Source organism: Nicotiana tomentosiformis, chromosome 3 (genome assembly GCF_000390325.3).
Source record: "Nicotiana tomentosiformis chromosome 3, ASM39032v3, whole genome shotgun sequence".
Classification (NCBI taxonomy): domain Eukaryota; kingdom Viridiplantae; phylum Streptophyta; class Magnoliopsida; order Solanales; family Solanaceae; genus Nicotiana; species Nicotiana tomentosiformis.
In genome coordinates this window covers 120,188,674-120,212,964 of record NC_090814.1, presented here as the reverse complement: position 1 = coordinate 120,212,964, position 24,291 = coordinate 120,188,674, and the positions used below count along the sequence as shown (strand labels likewise).

Below are 24,291 nucleotides of genomic sequence, written 5' to 3'. Positions count from 1 at the left end.
ACCGACAAAATAATTTTAAAAGCTCACCTGATTCAAAGCCTGCCACAATCCGTGAAAAAGATCTGATTCATCACCGGCACCGGCACCGGCACCGGCAACGTCCTCAATGCCGGTAAACAGGTCACGAAACGGATCTTCTTCATCGTGAGGCCTGTCTAGATCGAGGGCTCCCAGATATTGAGCTTCCCGAATCACCCCTGCAGAAAAAGCGGGAAAGGTAGGCAAATCCTCGATCGCTGCTGCCCCAAATGACTTGCTTGGAGCGTTCCCCTCGGTTCGAAGGGGTTCGAAGGGCTCTTCGATCATATCCTCTGCCGGTTGACTCTGATGAGATGCGTCTTGGATATCCGACAGTTCGGGGATTCTACCCGAATCTTTCTTCTGTATATCTTCAGTTCGAGGCGGAGCCTCATAGAGCATCATTGATCCAGCCGGCGATGAGGCATCGGTGGTTCTCTTCGTTCGGACCGCCAGCGTGGACTCATCGTTCTCTTCTTCTTCTTCTTCTTCATCTTCATCCCTTAGACGCAGAACGGATTCCACGGTCAAAGGAATGACATTCTTGTTCGGCTTACGAGTCGTCCTCTTCTTCGGTTTTGGATATTCAGGGACCGAGGCTCTCTTCCTTTTATTTTCCTTCACCGGCTTTGGGACATAGGCCGAAATTTCCTCCTCATTGGACAAGGGCCTCAAGACCGCGTCTTTACCCAAACCTACATATGGGAAACCTTATAAAAATATTTTGAAAAATGCCTTGTACTCGGATCATCAGAGTCTGAGAAATAAGCTTACCGTGATTTTTGGCCTCCCACCGACCCTTTGACAAATCACGCCATGAGCGCTCGGCATATGTGGAGGTCAAAACAAGGGCTCGTACCTAGTTCTTGAGATCGAGAACTGCTCCGGGCATCCAGGGAACTGCTACATCACAACAAAAAAAGGGGGATTGTCGATAAGAGAATAAATGAAAGAACAAAATAGAAGCAACCACAAGATCACACTTACGTTTCATATTCCACTCCTCGGAAAAAGGCATCTTTTCAGTCGGAATCAGGTCCGAAGTCCTTACTCGAACGAACCTGCCCATCCAGCCCCGGTCCCTATCCTCCTCAATACTCGAGAACGGAGCCTTGGTAGCCGACGCTGGAGTTTTATTAACCCTCCTCGAAAAAGTCGAGGATGGTACAATCGGATAAGATGATCGAGGATGAACGACATCCCCTTGATTTTGCTCACAAAATATCGAATCAGGATAACGATCCGCCACAGAGAAGGATGGACCTGGCCTAGGGTTACCTGATATTGTCGACAGAAGTCAATAATGACGGAATCGAGGGGACCCAAAGTGAAAGAGTAAGTATACACATTCAAAAACCCTTTCACGTAAGAAGTGATATCTTCGTCAGGGGTAGGAATTATTATTTCTTTTTCACCCCAATTGCAATCCTTCTGTAACTGATCGAGGTGCTTCTCAGTTATCGAACACATGTACCTCGATACCGGCTCACACCGGCCAGGGATCGATGAACCTTTATCGACCTTAAAATCTGAAGTAAGGACACACGCCCCAGGAACACACTCCTCAGGTCGTGGTTCCGTCGGTGTCTCGTCGGTGGCACACTGTGAATATGAAGCTTTCTCTCTCTGAGGAATGGTTTGCGATGTTTTCGCCATTTTCGAATTCAAAGGTGAGGAATAAAAGGAAGTCACAAAGATTTTTGCAGAATTGAAGAGGGGTTTTTTTACGGAAAGAAATCATAGATTTACTGGTAAGTTGGAAAGTACGAAGAAGAACTTAGGGAAATTTAGAAAATAGAAGATGTAAAAGTGGTAAAAGATAAAAGAAAGGGTTATTTATAGGTTCAAGCGATGGCGGTTCAGTATCAGCAGTGGCGGACCACCGCCTGGCATGCATTAAATGCCTTGAAAGACTAAATCGACGGGACAGCTACCAGATGCGTCATGATCGAACCCGATGGAAATATGATATAATCCGATCGAACTGTAAGAAATCATATCGTTTCTCGCCACACTCTTTCTGAGAAACGAGGGGACTATCTGTATACGGTCGAAATAGATTTCGGCCTTAGCACGTCCGATCGAGTTCGAACGATGATTTATCGGAGTAAGATCCTAAGCGTGGAACGAACTAACCTCAAACCCGGAAGGCCGATCCGTGTCGAGGTCGATATCATTATCGAGCTCGAATCAAAATCAAACCATGATGTAGAGTAGATCTATGTTCTGATAATCCAGAAACCAACCAACATTGACCTCGAATTAATTCGAGGGCTCGAACCAGGATCGGGCTCGAACCAAGGTCACGAGTTCGAGCCGAAATCAAGCCCTAACCAAAATCGAGGATTCTAAGCAGGATCGAGCTCGCAGATAAAAGCCGTTGCAATCTCACTAGAGAGAATCTTGGCAGAGATTATGGAAAAGCTGACCTATCATGGGTCTCCCACTGAATGTTTATTTTATTATGCTTAGAGCCTAATCCATCCACTATAAAAGGGCTTGGTTACCATTTCTGTAGGACAAGTTTTTTCTGAAGCTTACATTGTAATAAAAGTGTTATATCCTTCTACAATAAAAAATCGTTCTTTCAGACTCCTTAGATTGATTCTATTTGTTGAACACTAAGATTCATTGTTTCTGATAACCTTATCTATTTTGCATTCTCTCCAATCTATATTTATATTTTTATTTATCCTTGCATTTTGTATTAAGTTACGCCACATATCTTCGGAACTGCGTATAAATTCAACTCTATCCATTTTTTGGGTAAACAACATTCACATAGATTATAGATATATGCCTTTTGAATTATTCTCCTTAAACTGCTATGCGGCCATGTATACTACTACTCACCAGATATGAAGAATTAAATCATGAAAACCCAAGACCTATATGCACTATGTTTAATTAATTTAAGTTTAGGAGTTAATATTAAATACTTATAACAATTATTTTGAGTTATGGTCGACATTCCTTCCCGTGAGTTATTATAAAACAGAGATTAAGTAATAAAATTACGTACAAGAAATATGTAAAAATTGCACGGGACATCCTATTTGGTCGTCCACATTTAACCTATACTCATATTTTTAAAATTATTTAACCTATACCCCAATTTTAACAATTTCAGACGCCTCCTCTTCTTCCTCCTGACCTATGCGCTCATTTCTTCCTCCTCTTCTTGTCTATCAAATTAACTTTTCAACCACTACTTTAATATATTCACTAATAAAATGTGAAGTCAAATTAACAACTTAACCTATATTTGATCAAATACTATCATAAAATAACAAAATAGAGTATTGCTATTGTTCTCTATTTGAATTCAGAAACCCTGTCAACAGAAGGTAAAAGGTGGGCTTCTGCAAATTTTACAATCCTTTATTTTGCAAACTCGAGATACAAATCCAAATGCATCGAGAGCGCAATAGATACTCTCTAGTTCATCTTGTTATGTGTTTATCTTATACTGAATATACAGAAGTTCCAAATCCAGTATGAAGAACATGAAGAATTTCCCATGAGGTAAAGCCCGATGTGATGCCAAACCAGCTCTTAGTTACACTGAAAGTTAATTTATCCTGAAGTTTGCACTACAAATTGAAGAACTTCAGACTAATTTGTCTGAAGTTTGCACTATGAAGTGAGGGGAAACTGAAGTTTGCCCTTGCACTATGAACTGAAGTTCCTGAAGTTTGTACTACAAATTGAAGAATTTCACACTAATTTGTTTGAAGTTTGCACTATGAAGTGAGGAAAAACTGAAATTTTCCCTTGCACTATGAATTGAAGTTTGCGTGATTGCCTTAGCAAGTCAGGCCAAATTTCAGGCAAAAATATCTGAAGTTTTGCTTTGATAAGGCTACACTTCAGGTAAAAAATTCTGAAGTTCAAACTTCAGACATAAATTTTTGCTACTTCATGCCCGTATACCTGAAGTTACCCGAAAAGTTGGTACGCTTGCAATTATTTTTTACAAATCGGGTATAGGTTAAAATGTGACCTAAAAACTGGGTATAGATGCAAATCCCCGAGAAATACACTTTGTACCATTTTTTTATCATGTTGAGCGCGGTGAAATTGTTCCCTGAAACCATACTCGTAAATGTTCTGTTAGACAAACTTAGGTTATGGCTCCAGTCTTCTTAGGACAATAATTATATTCTTATCATTATTTGAAAGGTGGAAACAACTCTAACAAAGATATTTGATAAGAGGATTATTAGTTGTTCCAAACATGGGTGTTTGATTTTATGGTCGTCTTATTATTCTTTATTAGATATAGCATATTCTTGTGACAACCACAACCTTTCGGTGATAAGGAAATCAAAAAGAAAATAAAAGAGAAAATTAGAAAAAGAAAAAGGGAGGGCTCATTCATTGGGGACATCCAGTAAAATAATCATTTATTAAGCAACAGCTACCCACTTTATTTGATGAATGGAACAAAAATCTGAATACTATAAAACAAAAAATAAAAGTGTATGCAAAAAGAGAAAGTGAAAGTGGGATCAAATTTTGCAAAGAATAATTGAGGATGAGTTGTACCTCCCCACATGCATTTGTGTCTGTCCAAATTATTAATAAAATTATCGAGGAAACAATTTTTTTTAAATGTAAAATAATTTTTAACTAAATCATACATTACTGTAGCTTTAGTGACACAAAAACTCGTGAAACAAAATCATTCGCTGAAACATAAGTTTCTTTTTTCCACCGAAGCGCTTTGCCGAGAGTTTTTTTGTTTAGTTATTTGGTATTAGAAATTTTATAAATAGTACTATTTCATATTTGTATTGCATATCTTTCTCAAAACTCGAATCTAAGATCTCTAATAAAAAGTGGAAAAGAAAATCATATTGCACCTCTTAGTGATGTTTCTGTACTACAAATGATTCATTAAAAGAAAATTATTTTTCAAAAATTTCTTTCTCAAAATTGTCTTCAGAGTCTATCGCAGTGGCAGACTCAGAATTTTATTCAAGCAGATTCAGTCAAAGATGATGATAACAAATAGTATAAATAGTGTCGGGTACGACAAGCATGATCTGGTCATGTCATTTTATTTTCCTTTTATTTATCTTTTTATGATCTTAAAATGAAGTAAAAATATCACGTGCTAGCCAGTTTTCGGATTGGTAATTGAAAAATAGTCAGCATTTACAAAGTCATAGAAAAATAGCCATTATTTTGCTGCAACACGGACCGGTCCAGCATAATATACTGGAGATTGGTGCACCTGTGTATGAATTTCCAACATATTATGCTAGAACTCCAACACGCGGAAAGTTCCAGCATAATATACTGGAGATTGGAGTACCTGTGTATGAACTTCCAGCATATTATGCTAGACCGGTATATTATGCTGGAACTCCAGTATATTATGCTAGAACTACAGTATATTATGCTGGAATATTTTTCGGATTTTAAATAGTATTTTCGTTCAGATTTATCTTTATATGAAAAGTGGCTAAATTTCGATTACTTTTGAAATTGTGGCTATTTTTCAATTACCACTTGTAAATCAGACTATTTTTGAATTTCTCCCTAAAATGAAGACGTGTTAAAGTTACCGCTCTAAATTTTAAGCAAATGTGGACATACTTTTTAAAAATGGCAAAGGGTCAAATATACCCCTCTATTATCGAAAATGATCTAAGAATATCCCTCGTTATACTATTGGGTTATCTATACCTCTGCAGTCATACTTTGGGTTCAAATATACCCCTCATTTAAACGGAAGGACACGTGTCATCGTCTTGTTGACCAATTCTAAATATCTCTTAATTAATTAAAAAGACTTATTACTCATACTCGAAAAGCAATTTTCTAAAGCAATTTTTCCAGTTTTTACAAAAAAAAATTGTTTAGAAAGTAGAGCCCTTTGCCGCTTTAAAAAGTAGTACTAACAACTATTTACTTCTAGTTTTTAAACAGTTAGCTATTTATTTAACAAATTTTATTTCACTAAATTCAAAAGTGTTATACTTTTAATCAAAACAATTCAACCAATTAAAAAATATATTAACTCCGGGATATAAAATCTCTTTAGTGTTTATAAGTAATTACTAGTTGTTATTTACAATTAGAAGACAATTAAAAAAAAGTTATAAACTACTCTAAATTGTACCAATAATTAAAGAAAGAGGGCCCATACACGAAGGGGTGGAGCTAGCTCATTGAATAATGATTCGGTCGAACCCAGTCGTTTTGATCCAACCTATATATTTGTCTTAAAAATTTATTGACTATGTATAAATTATTAATTTAGAACCCAGTAACTTGAAATGATTAAAACCCCGAACCCATAAGTTTCAAATTCTGGCTCCGCCTATGATACACTAAACTAGAAATTTCAATATAAAACAAAGAAAATCTATCAACGTAAACTAACAAATTATCAATAATTTCATCAAATACAGTTGGATGATTTAGCAAATTTTATGAAAAAGAGAACTAAAGTTCAAGTTGTAAAAAGGTTTACATTAATTAAGTGAAATAGAGAAAAGGAATAAATAGTAGACGTTGGAGTAATACCGCATGACCTCAATCAAACTATGAAGTATGAACCCACATTACCATCTTGACAGAGGATGCGCTTTGGTCTTGCAAGCGGATTCAAATGAACATTCTTATTCTATTTTGCTTTGTTTTAAACAAAATACGCTAATGTATTCAGTACTAATTTTTGACAGAGTTGAACCCGCTTCGTAACACGTGGGTTCGCCCCTCACCATCGAAAATAGTCTCTTTACCTTCTAGAGATTGAGATAAGATCTACGTACTCACTCTTTTTTCAGACCTCACTTGTGAAGTTATACTGAAATTATTATTCTTTCTCAAAAGTCGAATTAGATAAGAATGAAAAAACCATCTTTCGTTTCATCACACCTTTTGGCGGTGCTTTTGCCCTAGAGTTGAATGCTTCAATAGTTGGGTTGTTTTTTTAAATCTTCTTTCGTAGAGGAGCTTTGCGTCTTTATACTTTGATGACTTTTCAACAATTTGACATCTTCCTTGTTGACCATATACTTGCCCTTCAAATAATTTAGATAAAAAGGAACATACCATATGATTTGTTAGTTTCACCAAAAGCATTTGGTAGATAATTAAAGACATTAGTATACTTCTGGAGAGTTTACTAGTTCTCTTACTAAATGTTTATATAATATTATCTGAGATGCTTTGACGTCGCTCGTTAAATTTATCTGATGCAAAGTAATTTGAGATAACAAAATTTTCAATATGACATATGTGCACCTTGAACACTTAATTAACAAAGAAATGAGAAGTTCAAAAGTTGGAAAATGAGATGATTTTTGGGAAGTTTGATCGGGAGTGGACTTTTTGAGTTGGAGTAGGTTCGTAATGTCAATTATGACTTGTGTGCAAATTTTGAGGTCAATCGGACTTGATTTGATAGTTTTCGGCGTCGAATGTAGAAGTTTGAAGTTCATTAGGCTTGAATCGATGCGCAATTTGTGTTTTTGGCGTTGTTTGATGTGATCTAAGGGCTCGACTAAGTCTGTATGATATTTTAGGACTTGTTGGTATAGTTGGTTGAGGTCCCGGGGGACTCGGGTAAGTTTCGGGTGGTTAACGGATTATTATTGGACTTAGAAGATTTCTAGTGTTGGGCTGGTTCTGGTGTCATCGCACCTGCAATGGGTTTGGCCGCAGTGCGCTCTCACATAAGCGAGTTGGGAGTCGCAGATGCGGAGGCGAGAAGGATGGCCAGTGGTCGCAAGTGCGGTGTGAAGGCCGCAGAAGCGGAGTCGCTTCTGCGGAAGATTGAACGCAGGAGCGGACGAGTGTGGGTAGGTCTGTCCGCAGATGCGGGCGTGTTTGCGCATATGCGCACCCGCAGAAGCGGAATATGTGCTAGGAGTTGTTTCCGCAGAAGCGGATCACGGGCCGCAGAAGCGCATCCACAGGTGAACCTGGAGCGCAGGTGCGGGCCTTGAGAGACTTAAGTGATTTCAACAGAAGCGGAGAAATTTACCGCAAAAGCGGTTCCGCGGGTGCGGTAGAATTGGCCGCAAGTGCGAAAAGCATGGGCAGTGCTTAAAACCGAAAGGTTTCGTGATTTTTCTCATTTTGGACTTTGCAACCTCGGTGTAGGACGAGTTTTGAGAGCATTTTCGAGTGATTTCTTGAGGCAAGTCCCTTGTGCTTATTTTTTATCAATAATCTTGTTTCCCCATTGATTTTTTCACCTAGTTAGTGTGTATTTAAGGTGGAATTTGGGAGTTGAGGCTAGGGATTTGGAGAGTTAAATTTGGAGATTTGAGTAGCGACTTGGTGTCGGATTTTGGTAGTATGGGTGAACTCGATATCGAATGGGTGTTCGTATTTTTTGACTTTTACCCGATTCCGAGACGTGGGCCCTAGTCGACTTTTTGGGGCAATTTTTCGATTCTTTGCTAAAGTCATAAATTTATTAATTAAATTAGTTTCTTGTAGTTTTATTCATGAAATGCAATTGCTTTTGGCTAGATTTTGGCCATTCGGAGTTGGAAAGTCGAGGGAAAGGCATTCTTATTGATTGATTGAGCGAGATTTGAGATAAGTGACTTGTCTAACTTTGTGTGGGAGAAATCCCCTTAGGATGTGGTACTGTTGTAATACTTTGTGATATATGAGCGTCGTGTACGCGAGGTGACGAGTGAGTACACGGGCTAATTGATAAAATTTTGGTTCTTGCTGAGTTGTCTTCTTTTAAATTCGTTAACTGAGTTGCCTTAGCATATGTAGTAATCATGTTTAGCCTAGTATCGCATGTCTACGTTCCTTAACTCTTACTTGCAATTTGTGCAACATGCTTAGTTGAATTACCTGCTTCCCTTGATTTGAATTAAATCTTTAACTGTAAAATTCTTGTTGTAAATTCGTTGTTCCTTCGGTTATTTGTTGCATATTTATTTTGGGACTACGAGACGATTCCTCGGGAGATCTCCCTGTACTGTATATTTACTTTGGGACTACAAGGCGGTTCCTCTAGAGATCCTCATGTACTGCATAATTACTTTGGGACTACGAGACGGTTCCTCAGGAGATCCTCATGTACTGCATATTTACTTTAGGACTACGAGGCGATTTCTCTGGAGATCCCCATGTACTGCATATTTACTTTGGGACTACGAGGCGGTTCCTCGGGATATCCCTCTGTACTGCATATTTACTTTGGGACTACGAGGCAGTTCCTCTGGAGATCCCCTATACTGCATATTTACTTTGGGACTATGAGGCAGTTCCTCGGGAGATCCCCCATGTACTGCATACTTACATTTGGGACTATGAGGCGGTACCTCGGGAGCGCACTGTTGTTTACCTCTATTTGTTGTGCTATTATTTTCTGAAGCTTCTCGTTATTTAAATTCTCAGTCATTTCAAATATTATTATATCTTCTGCCTTACTTCCCTTTTAAACTAGTAGGGTCCTGACCTGACCTCGTCACTACTCTACCAAGCTTAGGTTTGGCACTTATTGGGTACCGTTGTGGCGTACTCATACTGCACTCTGCATATCTTTTTGTGCAGATCCAGGTTCTTCCTATCAGACCAGATACTAGTGAGTTGGACTGTACGTGGAGACTTCAAGGTATATCTGCCAACGTCCACAGACATTGGAGTCCCTCTCTATCCTTATTATGTTGCTTCTCTTATTTCCTTTAGACTTTGATGTATAGAAACATTCCGTATTTTCTCTTAGAAGCTTGTGACTTATTTCTACCGGATTTTGGGAGTTGTAATTATTGATTTGTAGTTTTATATTTACTTCATGTGTTGAGAATTCGGCTTCAGATTTATATTATGTTATTCTGCAAATTTGTTAGGCTTACCTAGTCTTAGAGACTAGGTGCCATCACGACATCCTATGAAGGGTGAATCGGGCTCGTGACAAGTTGGTATCAGAGCTCTAGGTTCATAGGTGTTACGAATCACAAACAAGTTTAGTAGAGTCTCGCGGATCGGTACAGAGACGTCTGTACTTATCTTAGGGAAGCTATGGAACAGTTAGGAAAAGTTTTACTTTCTTTGATTCCTTATTGTGAGAGATTTTGACTTCGGACTCTAAACTTATGTCTTTCTATTTTCTCACAGATGGTGAGGACACGTACAACTGGATCGGATGATCAGACACACGTGCCCCCTGCTAGAGTCGCGAGAGGCCGGGCCCGGGGTAGAGGTCGAGAACGTCCACATGGTGCAACCAAAGCACCCACACGAGCTGCTACAGAGGAGCCACCAGTAGCTCCAGTTGGAGGACAGGCACTTGAGACGCCTGTTACTACACCAGCTCTCCATGAGACTCTAGCCCAGTTTCTGAGCATGTTCATCACCTAGGTTCAGGCAGGATTGATACCTCTTGCTCCTACCACATCTCAGGTCGGGGGAGGAGCACAGGCTCCTGTCGCCAGTACCCCAGAGCAGCGGGTTCAGGTCGACCAGGTTCCATAAATCATATCGATATAGCCGGTAGCTCCAGTTCAGCTTGAGCTTAGGGCAACAACTTCTGAGGCGGAGCAGCTCAGGCTCGAGAGGTACCAAAAGTACCACCCTCCTACTTTTAGTGGCTTGGCGTCAGATGATGCCTAGGGTTTTCTTGAGGAGTGCCATTGTATCCTCCGTATTGTGGGTATTGCGGAGACCAGTGGGGTTTCTTTCACTACGTTCCAACTTAGATGAGCGGCCTATCAGTGGTGGTGCGCATACGAGTTGGATAGTCCGGCCGAGGCAGCTTCACTCACTTGGACTCAGTTCTCAGATATGTTCTTGAGGGAGTATGTTCCCCAGAGTCTCAGAGATGCTTGACGCGCATAGTTTGAGCAGTTGCACCAGGGTTCTATGATCGTGTCAGAGTATATCCGATTAAGTGATTTGCTAGTCATGCACCAGCCTTGATTGCTACTATTCGAGAGCGGGTTCGTCGGTTTATTGAGGGGCCCAACCCCAGTATCAGATTGAGTATGGCCCGAGAGTTGGAGATGGATATTGCGTACCAGCAGGTAGTAGGCATTGCTAGGAGGTTGGAGGGTATGCTGACTCGGGATAGAGAGGAGAGAGAGGCCAAGAGGTCTTGAGAGTCTGGCACTTACAGTGGTGCTCGTGCCCCAGCGGCAGCTCGTCATGGCAGGGGTTATATGGGCAGCCTTGTTCATTCAGCACTTCTAGCTGCCAGCGGTGCTCCGGCCACTGCCAGGCCCCAAGATCCCTATTATGCACCGCCACTGTTCAGTGTACCTTATGTACGAGGTGTTTTCGGTGGTCAGTCCAATCGATCAGACCCGAGCCAGTCACATCAGTCACGCCTCCACAGATTTCTTAGGCACCGCGTGCTCCACCAGGTCCTCAGGCTATGGTTACAGCATTAGCTACCACCCCACCCGCACAACCAGCTAGAGGTGAAGGTCGGACAGGTAGAGGTCGCCCTAGAGGGGGAGGCCAGGCTAGATATTATGTCCTTCCTGCTAGGACGGAGGCAGTTGCATCTGATGTTGTCATTACAGGTACTGTTCCGGTCTGTTATAGAGATACATTAATCTTATTTAACAATACGATATAATAAAATTTTAATAACAATCAAAACAAATAGCATATTTAAAATAACAATACAATACGATACAATTGGTAACAATCATCTCAACAATAGAGTCAATATCACGTCTATGTGTTACTAATTCCTAGAAAAAATAGGCTACTTAAGTCACTAACGATTATTAAATGCTGCGGTACATACAACGCACAAAAGCCAAAATTATAGTTGGCGGAAGCCATAATTCTCTTAACAATCGGCGCGTGTTTCAGTAATGGATATTATTGTCCGTCCACTATAACTTTGCAGGAGTCAATGGAATTAGCGAACAAAAATTCAAATTTTAATTGGCCGTAATGCCCCACACCCACAATGTGGACAGACAATAATCTATTCACAATTGAAAAGGCCTGTCCTCCCCTACTACTACTACTAATAAGTATTCAACACGTCGGTAACGCCCGAACTTCTTCTCAGCTGTAATTTACTCAAATTTTCAAAGTGAGAGACTATTCCTGGAAAAAGGAGAAAAGGGTCTCTTTTTTTTGGCTTACTGGATCAGAATTTGAGGGATTGAATTTTGAGTAGAGATCTATCTATCTGCAGAGAAAAAGGGAATGGCAACATTTGGAGGGACAACACAGAAGTGTAAGGCCTGTGAGAAAACTGTCTACTTGGTTGATCAACTTAAGGCTGACAGCAAAGTCTATCACAAGGCTTGTTTCAGATGTCATCATTGCAAGGGTACTCTTAAGGTGATTACTTCATTTTCTGACAATTATATAGTATATCCTCCTCTTTTATTATGGCCTATATATAGTGGCTTTCTGATTGCTTGAGATCATTTATGGTCGACATTTATTATCCTGAAAGCAGTGTATTTTTTTTCTCCTAATGTTATTAAAAGGTTGAGAATTTGGTACTACTTCTTTCTTAGGTGAAATATGTAAAAATCCAATTTTTGCATTTGAAGCTGGGCAGGATCATTTGTTACATAAAAACTGATTGTATTGCTAACTTAAATATTGTCTTCTCTTAATCCTCATTAACCTCTTATACTGTCACTGATTCTCCTATTTAGTTGAACTGTAAATTCTAGATTTATTAGCTTTTTCAAAAGATAGTGCAAAGGATAAACCATGAATTTGTAAATTCTGATTAGTTGTTCTATTGCGCAAGTGCTGGCATTTCTTTGGTCTCTATGCTAAATGACATACTTTTTCCTTCACTATTTGGTTGAGGAGTTAAGTGGCCTGTTTGCATTCTGGTCTTGAAGCCAGATCCTCAACTTAACAACTAACTTGCTAGCTATGACAGTACAACTCTTGGTTTGTGTTGAAATTGCAGCTCTTCCTCCAATTTAGAGGACAAAGCATGTCTTTGTTTCTGACAACTTTGTTAAATCTCTCTTTGGTTTGCGCTACTTGATTTAGTACTATTCTCTCATGTATCTTTTGCATCACTTTCCGTGTCTTTTTCATCAATCAATAAATAGATTTCTTGATCTTAATTTCCTTGTCCTGTTTAAACTTGTGCAGCTAAGTAACTACAACTCCTATGAAGGAGTTTTATACTGTAGACCTCACTTTGATCAACTGTTCAAAATGACTGGAAGCCTGAACAAGAGTTTTGAAGGTAACTAGAGCTACCAAGTCGATATTTCTTATAAGTATTTTTTGCATCACTTATTCCTTTGAAGCTTGTTTTCACTTGCTCGTTGTATTGTTTGCAGTAGGAGCTCCAAGAACAGCCAGGGAAAGATCTGCTGATCAGGTATTCCATGATTGATTCTAATGTCAAGATCTCTTATGATCCGTTAAGCATACACCATTCTCTTCTCTTTAACCGCTGACCTCACTTGTGTTGTGTTACTGATCTATCCAGGGTCAATCAAACAGCAAAGTTTCAGCTTTGTTTGGTGGAACTCAAGATAAATGTGTATCCTGCAAGAAAACCGTTTACCCCCTCGAAAAGGTACATACTGACATTTTCTTTTCTGTTTAGTAGTTAGCATTAGTGGAAAACGATGAATAATAACACTATAGACATTGATCTCTCATTTGAAATCCAAGCCTGAGTGCCCTAATGTAGGCAATCTAATCATTTGTTCTGTATTCACCAGAAAATAAGAATTTATGAAATGTTGAAAGCTCCCTTTTTCCTCTTAGATCAACATATATACTTATTATACTCATTGCTATTTCACAGGTGGCTGTTGATGGCACGTCGTACCACAGGGCATGTTTCAAATGTAGCCATGGGGGCTGTGTGATTAGTCCATCAAATTATGTGGCTCATGATCATAAGTTGTATTGTAGGCACCATCACACCCAGCTATTCAAGCAAAGAGGCAACTTCAGCCACATGGAAGACCAAGAGAAGATTAAAGGGGTGATTGCAAATGGAAAAGCATAGAGTTCTGCCATGAAAGTTTTCGTGTTTGTGTGATTTTGCAATACAACATCGAGAGTCAGCTTTCTGGCCTTAATCAGGTCAAGAGGTTAATACATACAAGAGGGTTATTATCAATGCCTATATGTGATATTTTCATGAGAGAGTCAACAGAGTTTCAGTTCTTTTTTCTTTTTCTTTTGGTGTGTATTTTACTTGCTAAACATCATAGTTTTGCCTAAAGTATGTATAATGGGATTGCTCTTGTGGTTGTCCGGAAATTGGTGTGGCTTCTATCAGGGAATAGTCTTTCCTTGGTTTATAAACTAAGTAAATTCATTTTTCAGTTTCTTTTGTTGCAATTTCTTTTGACTACTTACACTCAATTACTAAATTCCATGTGATCACTTGGCCTATCCTTATTCTCCTAGATAATAACAAAATCATCTTATAATTTGTACAACATCAACTGTGACTACGCACGGGGAGTTAGGTTCACTCAGTTAGCTTGAAGTCTTTGTAACTGAATTTGTCAAGTAAACTTCTAAAAACTAGTTTTATTTGACATCATTGAGTTTTCACTTATTCCCCCCCTCCCCCTCCCCCTCCCCTAAAGACAGAATTTAGTGCAGGCACTGAATATTTAGTAGGCCTAGAGCTGAGGCGCCTAATTGATTTCCAGTTTCTCTCTTCTTTGGGAATCTTTCAAATGCGCTTGCTTTCGTGGCGTAAAGCCAAACACTTAACTGGTCCCAAATGTCGAATCTGTTATTCATCAACAGATAACAGAATTCCCAGCCAGAATATTCACATAACTCGAAAAGAATTATCTAAATTGCTACACCAACGCCCACCTAAATCCCAACTAAAGCAAATACATGCTCAAATACTCGCACAATCCTTCTCATCAACTGCTTCTTTTGTTAATTCTCTCATTCACTGTTACCTGCACATTAAGGAGTTCACCTCAGCAAGACTTTTGTTCTTTCACTATCCTCTGCCTTCACCCCCCATTCTAATATGGAATCTGATTATCAGAACCTATTGCAAACTCCAAAATTCTTCAGAAAGTTTCAGTCTTTTTCGCCAACTGTTGAATTTAGATCCCCTGATTCGGGTTCATCCAGATGAGTATACTTTCACTTTCATTGTTACATCATGTGCCCACCAACGATCAATTGTACACGGAAAAATTGTTCACGGGTTAGTGGTGAAAAATGGGCTGGAATCAAACTTATATGTGGGTAATTCATTGATTAATATGTATGCGGTTTTCAAGATTACAGACGATGCTTACAAAGTTTTTGATAAAATGACTGAAAGAGATGTGTTCTCTTGGACTAGTTTGGTATGTGGGTATGCAAATAATGATGAGATGGATCAAGCTTGTGAAATCTTTTATAAAATGCCACTGCGAAATGATGTCTCTTGGGCTGTTATCATATCGGGGTTTGCTGGATACAGAAGGTATATGGAGGTACTTACATATTTGAATGAAATGCTTTTTGCCGTTGAGGATAAGGTAAGGCCTAATGAGGCTGTTCTTGTTTGTGCTCTATCTGCTTGTGCTAATCTTGGGGCCTTAGAACAGGGAAACTGGATTCATTCTTATATTATGAGGAATGAAGTTCCCAATAGTTCAAATATTTCTACTGCTCTTATTGACATGTATGCAAAATGTGGGAGAATAGACTGTGCAAGATTGATTTTCAATAGAATTCCAAGACCTGATGTACACAATTTCACAAGTATGATATCGGGGTTATCATATCACGGGCTTGGTGAGGATTCCTTAACTGTGTTTAACAGGATGTTGGATGAAAATGTTAATCCAAATGAAGTGACTATTATAGGAGTGCTTAACGCCTGTAGCCATTCAGGTCTGGTAGAAGAGGGTTCTTCAATTTTCTATAACATGGAGACCTTATGGGGACTTAAGCCTCAGATTGAACACTATGGCTGTTATGTTGATTTACTTGGCCGTGCTGGATACTTGGAAAAGGCACTTGAAGTTGTCAAGAGCATGCAGGTAAAACCTGATATAGTTATATGGAGGGCTTTGCTCAGTGCCTGTAGAATTCATCGCAACATTTTCCTCGGTTACAGCATTATAGATTTTATAAAGAAGCTTAACTATGATGGACCCAGTGGAAGTGAGGTACTGCTCTCTAATCTGTATGCATCTCTAGGCAACTGGAACAAAGTTTCTGAAGTGAGGAAGGCAATGGGTCAGAGAAAGACGCATTTGGACATTGGATGTAGTTGGATCGAGGTGAATGGTGTTGTTCACGAGTTTCGTGTTGCTGATAAGTTACACCCACAGATTTTAAAAGTTCTGAACAAATTAAACGAACTATGGATAGTGCTCTCCTAGAAGGCATTGTTGCTAACCCCACGCATATGATATCGTTCATTGAGCGAGAGAACGAGGAAGCAGCAGCTTGGCTTGGTGAAAAGCTAGCCGTCACGTTTGGTTCCGTGAATATGTTTTCTGGGACTTGAATATTCACATTATGAAGTTAAGGATTCATCGTGACTGCCATCAGATTTGAAGGGCATTTCTGAAGTTTATGACATAGAGATCCTTTTTTTAGACTGCTTCTGATTTTTGCACTTTCAGAAGAAGAAATTTGCTACGATGACTACTCGTAATAATGAGTTCTGGGAAAGAACACGTATATCTGTAAAAAAAAATGTTGAACAAACTGTTAGTAGCAGATCATAAGTTGTAAGACTGTTCTGATTTTAGATTTTAACTTTATAGGACAAAACTGAAGTTGGAGGTTCCTATCTTCTTTATATCAAGTGTCAGGTTCCTATCGTTTTTAATGATTTTGGATCTACTTTACCACCCAAACGGAAGGGTTCGCTTTTGTTATGAGGCATCATGCATAAGGTGCATCAGAAAGTTAAAATTCTTTAGACATGATGTATTTTTCAATTGTATGAGAGCCCCTGTAGATCAGTTGAACGAGGGATGGAAGGATGTTCTGGTATTCGAATTGTCCGTTCAGATCAATTATATCGGGAAGCCTAACGAGTGACAATGGTTCATATTCCGACTGCTATATGAGTGCGTCAAATTTTATCTCTAACTTCCTGCATCTCTGTTTTGCTTTATTGAGCTATATCACATATGTCTTGTGTGTCACTTTTTGCATTCCACTTCAGATTTGCTTTGGCTTCTTTCCTGGAATTCTCGCTAAATTCCGAGTTCAATAACAACGTATGCAATTTATTTCTCCTATGTTCTCTATCTCTCAATTTTACTCGCAGACTTGTTTCATCTTTTGTATTATACTTTTATCAGTTTGTTGTGGCATAAGTTCTTGATATATGGTTGTAAAGATCTTCTGCATCCATCTTCCATGATCTTATGCTCCTAAATTACTTGGCCCATTTTAAGCAAATGCATACCCTTTGAGGTAAGACACTAACTCAAGTTTAACTTGATTTCGAGAGGATATTGGACAAGTAATGTAGATATATACTTGTGAGGTACTTGCACTGATTTACCAAAATTAATGGACCTTCACAATAACATTACCATCATACTCTGGTGGCTCTGAAATTTTAGGTGGAGAAAGTTAAAGACGTAAGAGATGCAAAACGGTTGTTGGGGTTGGTTACGAGTTTTCTTCATATTTTAAATTGGGAAGCTGCAAATCAAATGAAGGTCGTACAATGGATATGATCTGCCACAATTTTTTGTTTGGACCACAGCTACATTAATGCCATCATCTTAATTTGATTCGTCTAAGTTCCTGTGGTCAGAAACCAGTGGGAGACTTGGCTAAATTTCTCTCCAGATAGTAGCGCCTCTACCTTTTTACTCCATCAAAGCATCTGAAAGTAAAAATGTTGAAGAAAAACCGAATCAAACTAAAAGTAAGAAAATCCACCTAAACTGATGTAAGAACCAATATGTACTTTGATTTGATTCACTACTTAGATCTTAAAAGTCAACAAACCTAGTATAATTTCACGAGTGGGTTTGGGGAGGGTAGTGTGTACCCAGATATTATCCCCACTTTGATGGTAGAGAGACTGTTTCCGATAGACCCTCGCCTCAAGGAAAGATAGAAAAGAGAGCATTAGCAACAAGCAGAACAACAAGATAATAAGAAAATGAACCGAAAGAAACAGTACTCAAAAGTATAAAATTAAATTGAAGAAAATCCACCCAAACTTTGTTTCTACACATTCAAAATACCATTTTTCGACTTCAACTTCAAAAACTTCTTTTTTCTAATTCCGACCAAATTTATGTCCATAAAAAAACAGAAAAAATTTAGAAAGTTGGGAGCTGTGAGAAAGTTATCTTTTGTTTTCTCCAACTAGTACGTTAGGCTATTAGCTGAGAAAATCTAAAAGAAAAGAAGGATCTAATTGGCTTTGGTAGGGAAACTAGAAGAAGGGGAATGATGCACGCTTATTCCAGTGCAACAAAAGATGACTAAAATGATTGCTTTAAGTCAAAAATGAACGAAGCATTATTATTACAAATATTCTTATAAACTTTGCTTCATCAGTTGTTGTCCCATATTCATTATAAATACCTGTCACAAAAAAATGCTTTTATTATAGACTGCCAAGTCTTATAATGATTAAGCAGATTACTTTCTCATCTTGAATTAGAATCTGAGAATAGTTTGTTTTGCCGAAGTGGGGTATATTGTGGCTCCTTCAATATAAATAAAATGAATTGGCCTGAGAGTTCATTCCAGGTGTGCAGATTATCCATTAATTTTCACAACAATATTGGATTAGGGACTCTTTTCTTAGTGGATCCTAAAATAATCTTAGTGAGATGCTCTGCCTATGGATTTTTCAGGTAAAAGCTTCGTTTTTTAATACTATTGATGCTATTATTTGTTAAGAGTGTGATTATTAAGTTTGTGGAAATGGGCCTCACCATGGGAATTAAGATGGGGTTGTTCTTATCGTTTTGTTTAATATGCCAAATACGTGAATGTATCATAACATCTGATGGTCATTATTTGAAAAGAAATCATAAGTCGTGAAGGAATTATTCAAAACTCTTTTATTAGATCTTGCTTAATCAGATAATTCTTGGAACTAATCTTTCGTTCCTTTGAGCAACATTCTAAAAGCATTAAAGTAAAGAGGAATTGGATCATCCAAAATCAATGAATTATACCGTTAGAAAATTGATTTATATTTGGAATATCCCAAATTTTTGTATCCTTTCATAATATAGGCTTTCTTTTCCCATTTTCCCATATCACCATCCTGTCTTTATTGTCAGTGTCACAACCATGAATAACTAAAGGTGTGGAACATATAAAGAGTAGCACGTTGATAATTTCATTGCTAATCTCATATCAACCTATGTTGATTCACCGAAAAAGCATTAGCCAGCGCAACCCAATCTTTGTTCCAAAGAAGATTAAATGAAGTTCCTAATTAAACCTTCACTTTTTCAAGAAACCACTATTTTGCATCAAGTTTAACTTCTATACAATAACAATGTAAAAGTTAATTATCATGTTACCTTTAAAGTTATTAGAAATAGTTATTTATAATCAGTAATATCAGTAACCTTAAAAAGAGCAAATAACGGGGTTAAATTGCGCTAATCGTATAAATATTTATGCTTTCGGTAAATATGAAATAAATTCTTTTGCATTTGATTCGTATATGTAGTTACCACACATCAGAAAAGAAAATGAATTAGAAAAAGGAATATAAAAGAGAAAATCTAAAAGAGAAATTAATGGGACGCTAATTAAATGTGTGACAATTCAACTTAGAAATCATTGTTGTAGCTTCATTATCAAACTATTACTACGTGATTTATCCCATGAAAAGCTATAGAAGAATGGCATATAATAAGAGCCATTCTTAGTAGGGTGCCACATCTAGAGTTTGATTAATCTAGGTAGGAACTACGAATGATTAGATAGCATTTCATGGGGTATGTGTTTATTTCTGATGAATGATGAATTTATTTGACGTTTGACTACCTAGGTCCACCGCCACGTTTTTTGATAGAATGTATTTGATTCCTCTATTTTTAATTAAGTTCTCGAATTTGAGCTTTAAAAATTAAAAAATCTAGTAGAGAACGTTTTCCTCTTTAATGAATTTACGCAATATGAATCGAGATTAGTCGGGTTTCAATGGACACCAAATAAGAAACTAGGAAAAAGATTTAGCTAGCAAGGTCATTAAGGAGGACCCAATTTTATTTGGCAAATCAAAAAGGTATTAGGAATATATGAAGCTAAACATATCCTACCAAATAATAATGCACGCATGCATATGACACTTTTTGGCTTGCTGTCTCGTTTGTTTCCTTTTGTCATTTGAGGTGTTTTTTCACACTTTCACTCTCAAATATCTTATACTTTTTCCATTTGCTCTCTTTGTTCCGTCTCTCTCATTTCCTCTCCACTGGCTTTTGCAATTGTGCTCCCTTTTTGTTATAAAAGTTGAAGTTGGATTTAAAAGCATTGACGCACTCATGATCACTACTAAAACTATATCACCTTGATCATTGCAAGGAGAAACTATTTATATTTCTATGATTGTTGGGTAAATTTTTGGAATATCTTTTTCCTTTTTCTATTTTATCTGGGCTCTATATATAAGCTTAGCTCATAAAGGGGGTGAAGCGACAAATTTTTATTACTATAATGTTCCTAGTAATATAGAGAAAAATTTTAAAAAGGGACAGTTCCAAATTTTGTTTGCTAAATCAGAGAGCAAGTTTTCTCCGTCATTAAGGGACACTCCAATGAGAAATAGGCGAACTTCATTAGTCTTGAAATTTGAGAAAATTGTTCAATTTTTTACCATGGTTAGAATTAACTCACAGATTGGAGCCCCACGAAGGGTCAAGGGCAAAAGAGTTTCCTTAAGGGTGATTTCAAATAGTACATGAACAAATTTGACCTTTTTACTAATAAAAGATAAAAACTTGACATTCATCTGTTCGAATTCTTTGTATTTCACGATCTAAAGATTATAATATTACAAAATTAGTAATAAAATATTTAAAGTAGTCATTTTCATTTAACATCTATTCTCTACGGTGAATAGGTTGAAATTAACTTTCAAAAAGAACTTCACTAATTGTGTGCAAGTGTTACTCAAACGCAAATCATAATTTCATTCAACGTTCGAAGTCTCTATTAGAGTCCAAACAAGTAACAAAATTTGGTGATTCCAACAAAGCGTACAATGTTTTCAATTAAAGAAGGCATCCAAATGATTACAAAGTTAAGCCATGTGAGTTCTTTTTTGGGGGTTTCCATTCTGATCATATCTGCTGTACATGTGATTAATTCTGCATAGCTAGACGTGCTAGCTAGCTCTAATTTTATGACGAAAAACTACCCATTTTTTTCCTTTTCTATTAATTTTCTGGTGGAAATATGGTTTCTCCTTTTCCTAGTCCAGAATATCTCATACACAAATCCAAATAGAAGCATCAAAGTCTCAGCTTGTAGCCTCAGATATGCTGTGGAGTTTGGGATGCCATGTTCTCGGTTTTGCACCTGTTGAGCTCCGATGCTTTTCTTGTTTCACCTGAATAATTTTACAATTATTATATAATTAAAGAAAGAAAATTTCGTAGTGATATTTTATCGAAACTGGTAAGTATAATAACCAGAATTCCAAACTGCTATTAATTGATGACGCTAATTTTTTTTCTTTCTATTTTTATCCTTTCAAAAGATGAAAGAGAAATAAGTAATTTTGAAACTCAAATAGAAACCCCCAAAAAAACAAAATATGATCTTTATCCTATCTTCTTCATTCCTTCTTCTTCTTTTTTTTTTATAAAAGTTCTTCATAGATAGGCATGAAGTTTGAAAAAGGGAAATCACCTGTTTGGAGTTGTCCATTTCAGATCTTCTTTGTCCATTCTTGGACTGTGAAGTTGATAAATTCTCATGAGTTGACTTCTCTTGTACCTCCCCGGAGTCTAGCTGCTGCTTCTTCTTGGCATACTTCTTAGCCCATAACCCTTTCATCACCTCTGCATAAGCCACACACAAAGATTATATTACAAACTCAGTAATCAAAAGTATTTCAGCACTTAATTAACCATAAAAGAAAAGAAAGAACCAACCTTGAGTAGTAATTAGTCTGTAAACATGACCCAAAACAAGTGTATCCGTTGGCTTGAGAAGCTTAATCCGCGTTATACGGACTGGCATATTACCAGTATTTTTGCTTACACGGTTATTTCTGTTTGTGGTGGCGGTGGCGGTGGCGGTGGCGGTGGCGGAGGCGGGGTTAGTGGGCGGACACAAGGTGGTAGTAGTAAGAAGAAGAGCAACATAATGGCCTGGATTCATTTTCATGATTTCGTTAGCAGTGACAGGCCAATAGAGTTTATCAACTCTACCACTGGGGTGTTGTATAAGGAGTGTTGCATTATCAATGGCTTGGCAGTTCCCCATCTCTCTCAATATTATACTAAAAAGCTTCTGTTTTGAGTCTCTCTCTCTCTCTCTCTCTATTGTTTTTGTGGAGAAGAAATAGTAGTGGAAAGTGAACAGGGCAAGGGAGATAACGAAGAACAATAGATCTCTTTATAGCCACATTCGCCTCAGGAACAGAGCCCACACCACCACTTATTATTATTATTACTGACGCCGGATTAATTACTACTTTGGCGCCCCTCGCCCCAAATATTCGTAACGTATCTTCCATATAGTAATAATTAAACAGTTTAAAATTATTAATATATTTTGGAATTAATTAATTCAATTCTAAGAAAAATGTGGAAGCTACACAAAGTTTAAAAAAAAGACCAAGATTAGACCCTAAACTAATTTTTCCATTGTTTCTAAACTTTTTAACTTTTGCTTAACTTTGTTCTCCTTAAAAATTGACCTAAAATATACTCTCGTCGTTAGTATACATATTATATGTATGTATCACATATTATGATACCACGGGGATAATATATTCATAAAAAATAGATAGAATAACCTAATAAATACAAGTGCTTGCTTGTCTTTTATTTGAACACTTAATAGTTGTTAAAGCAAGCTATTTTAAACTTCTCAATCCGTTTTGTGAAATTGAGAAAAAAATGGTGAATATTACAGTTTATAGAAAAACAAATTTGAACCTTTTTCTTTTGTCTGGTTTTCTTAGTATTGAATTATTTAAATCTTAAATTGTATAATAATTGATTTTAAACCTCTTAATTTTATAATAATGGAAGATACGTTACGAAGAATTTAAGGAGCAGCTGTTGTGCAATACTTTTTCTTTTCAAGTCAGAAGTAGAGGAGTACACTATTTAAAGAAAGTATGAGAAGGTATTGCTATTCTCCCACGTAAACACATGCTTTACGTCATTCGACGGCCAAAGCTTTTACCGCTATCCATTACTCCAGTAACTCAACTAACGCGCCAACTTCTACCTGCTTCTTTGTAATCACTTTAATTAAGCTCAAATTGACGTCACCTATTTTTCTTTTTTACTGAAATGAATATATTTCTTTTATTCTTAATTAAAAATATCAAGTCCGAATATTGAGAATAAAATACTTCTCTCTTTAGTGTAGTTTAAGTTTGCAAAAGCATATTAATTTGTGTGCAATACGAATATCGGATACTATAATGAACGAGAAATCAATAAAAATTCTTCATCTAAAAGATAATCTATACTCTTTTACATAAACTCCTTTATATACAAGTAAAATAAAATATTCTCCACCAAAGATAGTCCTACTAAAGATAGTCCTTTGTTTCAATTATCATAGTTTAACTTGACGACATAAAATTTAATAAATGAATAAAATTTTAAAATTTATGATCTTAAATATACTATAAATTTTGTATGATTATAAAAAATATTTCATTCTTTTATAAATCAAACATAATGTAAAAAGTTACAAATAGGAGTTTCAAAAGTTATTTTTTCTCACCCTCGAATATAACGTCAAAAGGGTTATTGACGTTGGGGATTGAAGTGCACGTGATAGGTATGAAGCTGGGAAAAAGGGGGAGAAAATTGATTGAGATGGAAGGGGATGTTTGGCGTGGCTCTCCAAACAAAACAAAAACTCAAGGCGTGAAATTCCGTGGGGGGAATTATAGGATGAGTTTTTTCATGAATGTGGGACCCTCAGGAACATTCACACCATAAGCATGCACCACATCCAAACACCCCTCATAAGTGCTTGTCGCGTATGAAAACGTTTCTTTATCTTTTTTTAAAAGTTTCTGGTAAATAAGAGAGAAAAGTGAATAAAATATATATTTTATTTTGTCCTTTAAACATCTTTGCTCGTGCAATATGCGACACTGGTTTTTGTTCGTTTTTGTCTTAGTCAGCTTTATTCTTTGGTGGAAAA

General features: G+C 37.3%; 3 protein-coding genes across 3 annotated transcripts; 2 read left to right on the top strand and 1 right to left on the bottom strand.

Moving 5' to 3' along the window:
• Nucleotides 1–11,985: 11,985 nt before the first annotated feature.
• LOC104104260 (LIM domain-containing protein WLIM1-like) lies at nt 11,986–14,291 on the top strand. Its single transcript, XM_009612288.4, has 5 exons — nt 11,986–12,309; nt 13,093–13,189; nt 13,287–13,327; nt 13,439–13,528; nt 13,763–14,291. Exons 1-5 carry the CDS (start codon nt 12,172–12,174, stop codon nt 13,967–13,969), a joined length of 573 nt encoding a protein of 190 aa, XP_009610583.1. The 5' UTR covers nt 11,986–12,171; the 3' UTR covers nt 13,970–14,291.
• A 915-nt stretch (nt 14,292–15,206) lies between these two features.
• LOC104104264 (pentatricopeptide repeat-containing protein At2g29760, chloroplastic-like) lies at nt 15,207–16,319 on the top strand. The gene has a single exon (XM_009612295.2). It carries the CDS (start codon nt 15,207–15,209, stop codon nt 16,317–16,319), a length of 1,113 nt encoding a protein of 370 aa, XP_009610590.2.
• Nucleotides 16,320–21,060: 4,741 nt separating this feature from the next.
• On the bottom strand, nt 21,061–22,531 carry LOC104104258 (uncharacterized). Its single transcript, XM_009612287.4, has 3 exons — nt 22,047–22,531; nt 21,802–21,953; nt 21,061–21,499 (listed from the first exon to the last, which is right to left on the bottom strand). Exons 1-3 carry the CDS (start codon nt 22,378–22,380, stop codon nt 21,410–21,412), a joined length of 576 nt encoding a protein of 191 aa, XP_009610582.1. The 5' UTR covers nt 22,381–22,531; the 3' UTR covers nt 21,061–21,409.
• Nucleotides 22,532–24,291: the final 1,760 nt, after the last annotated feature.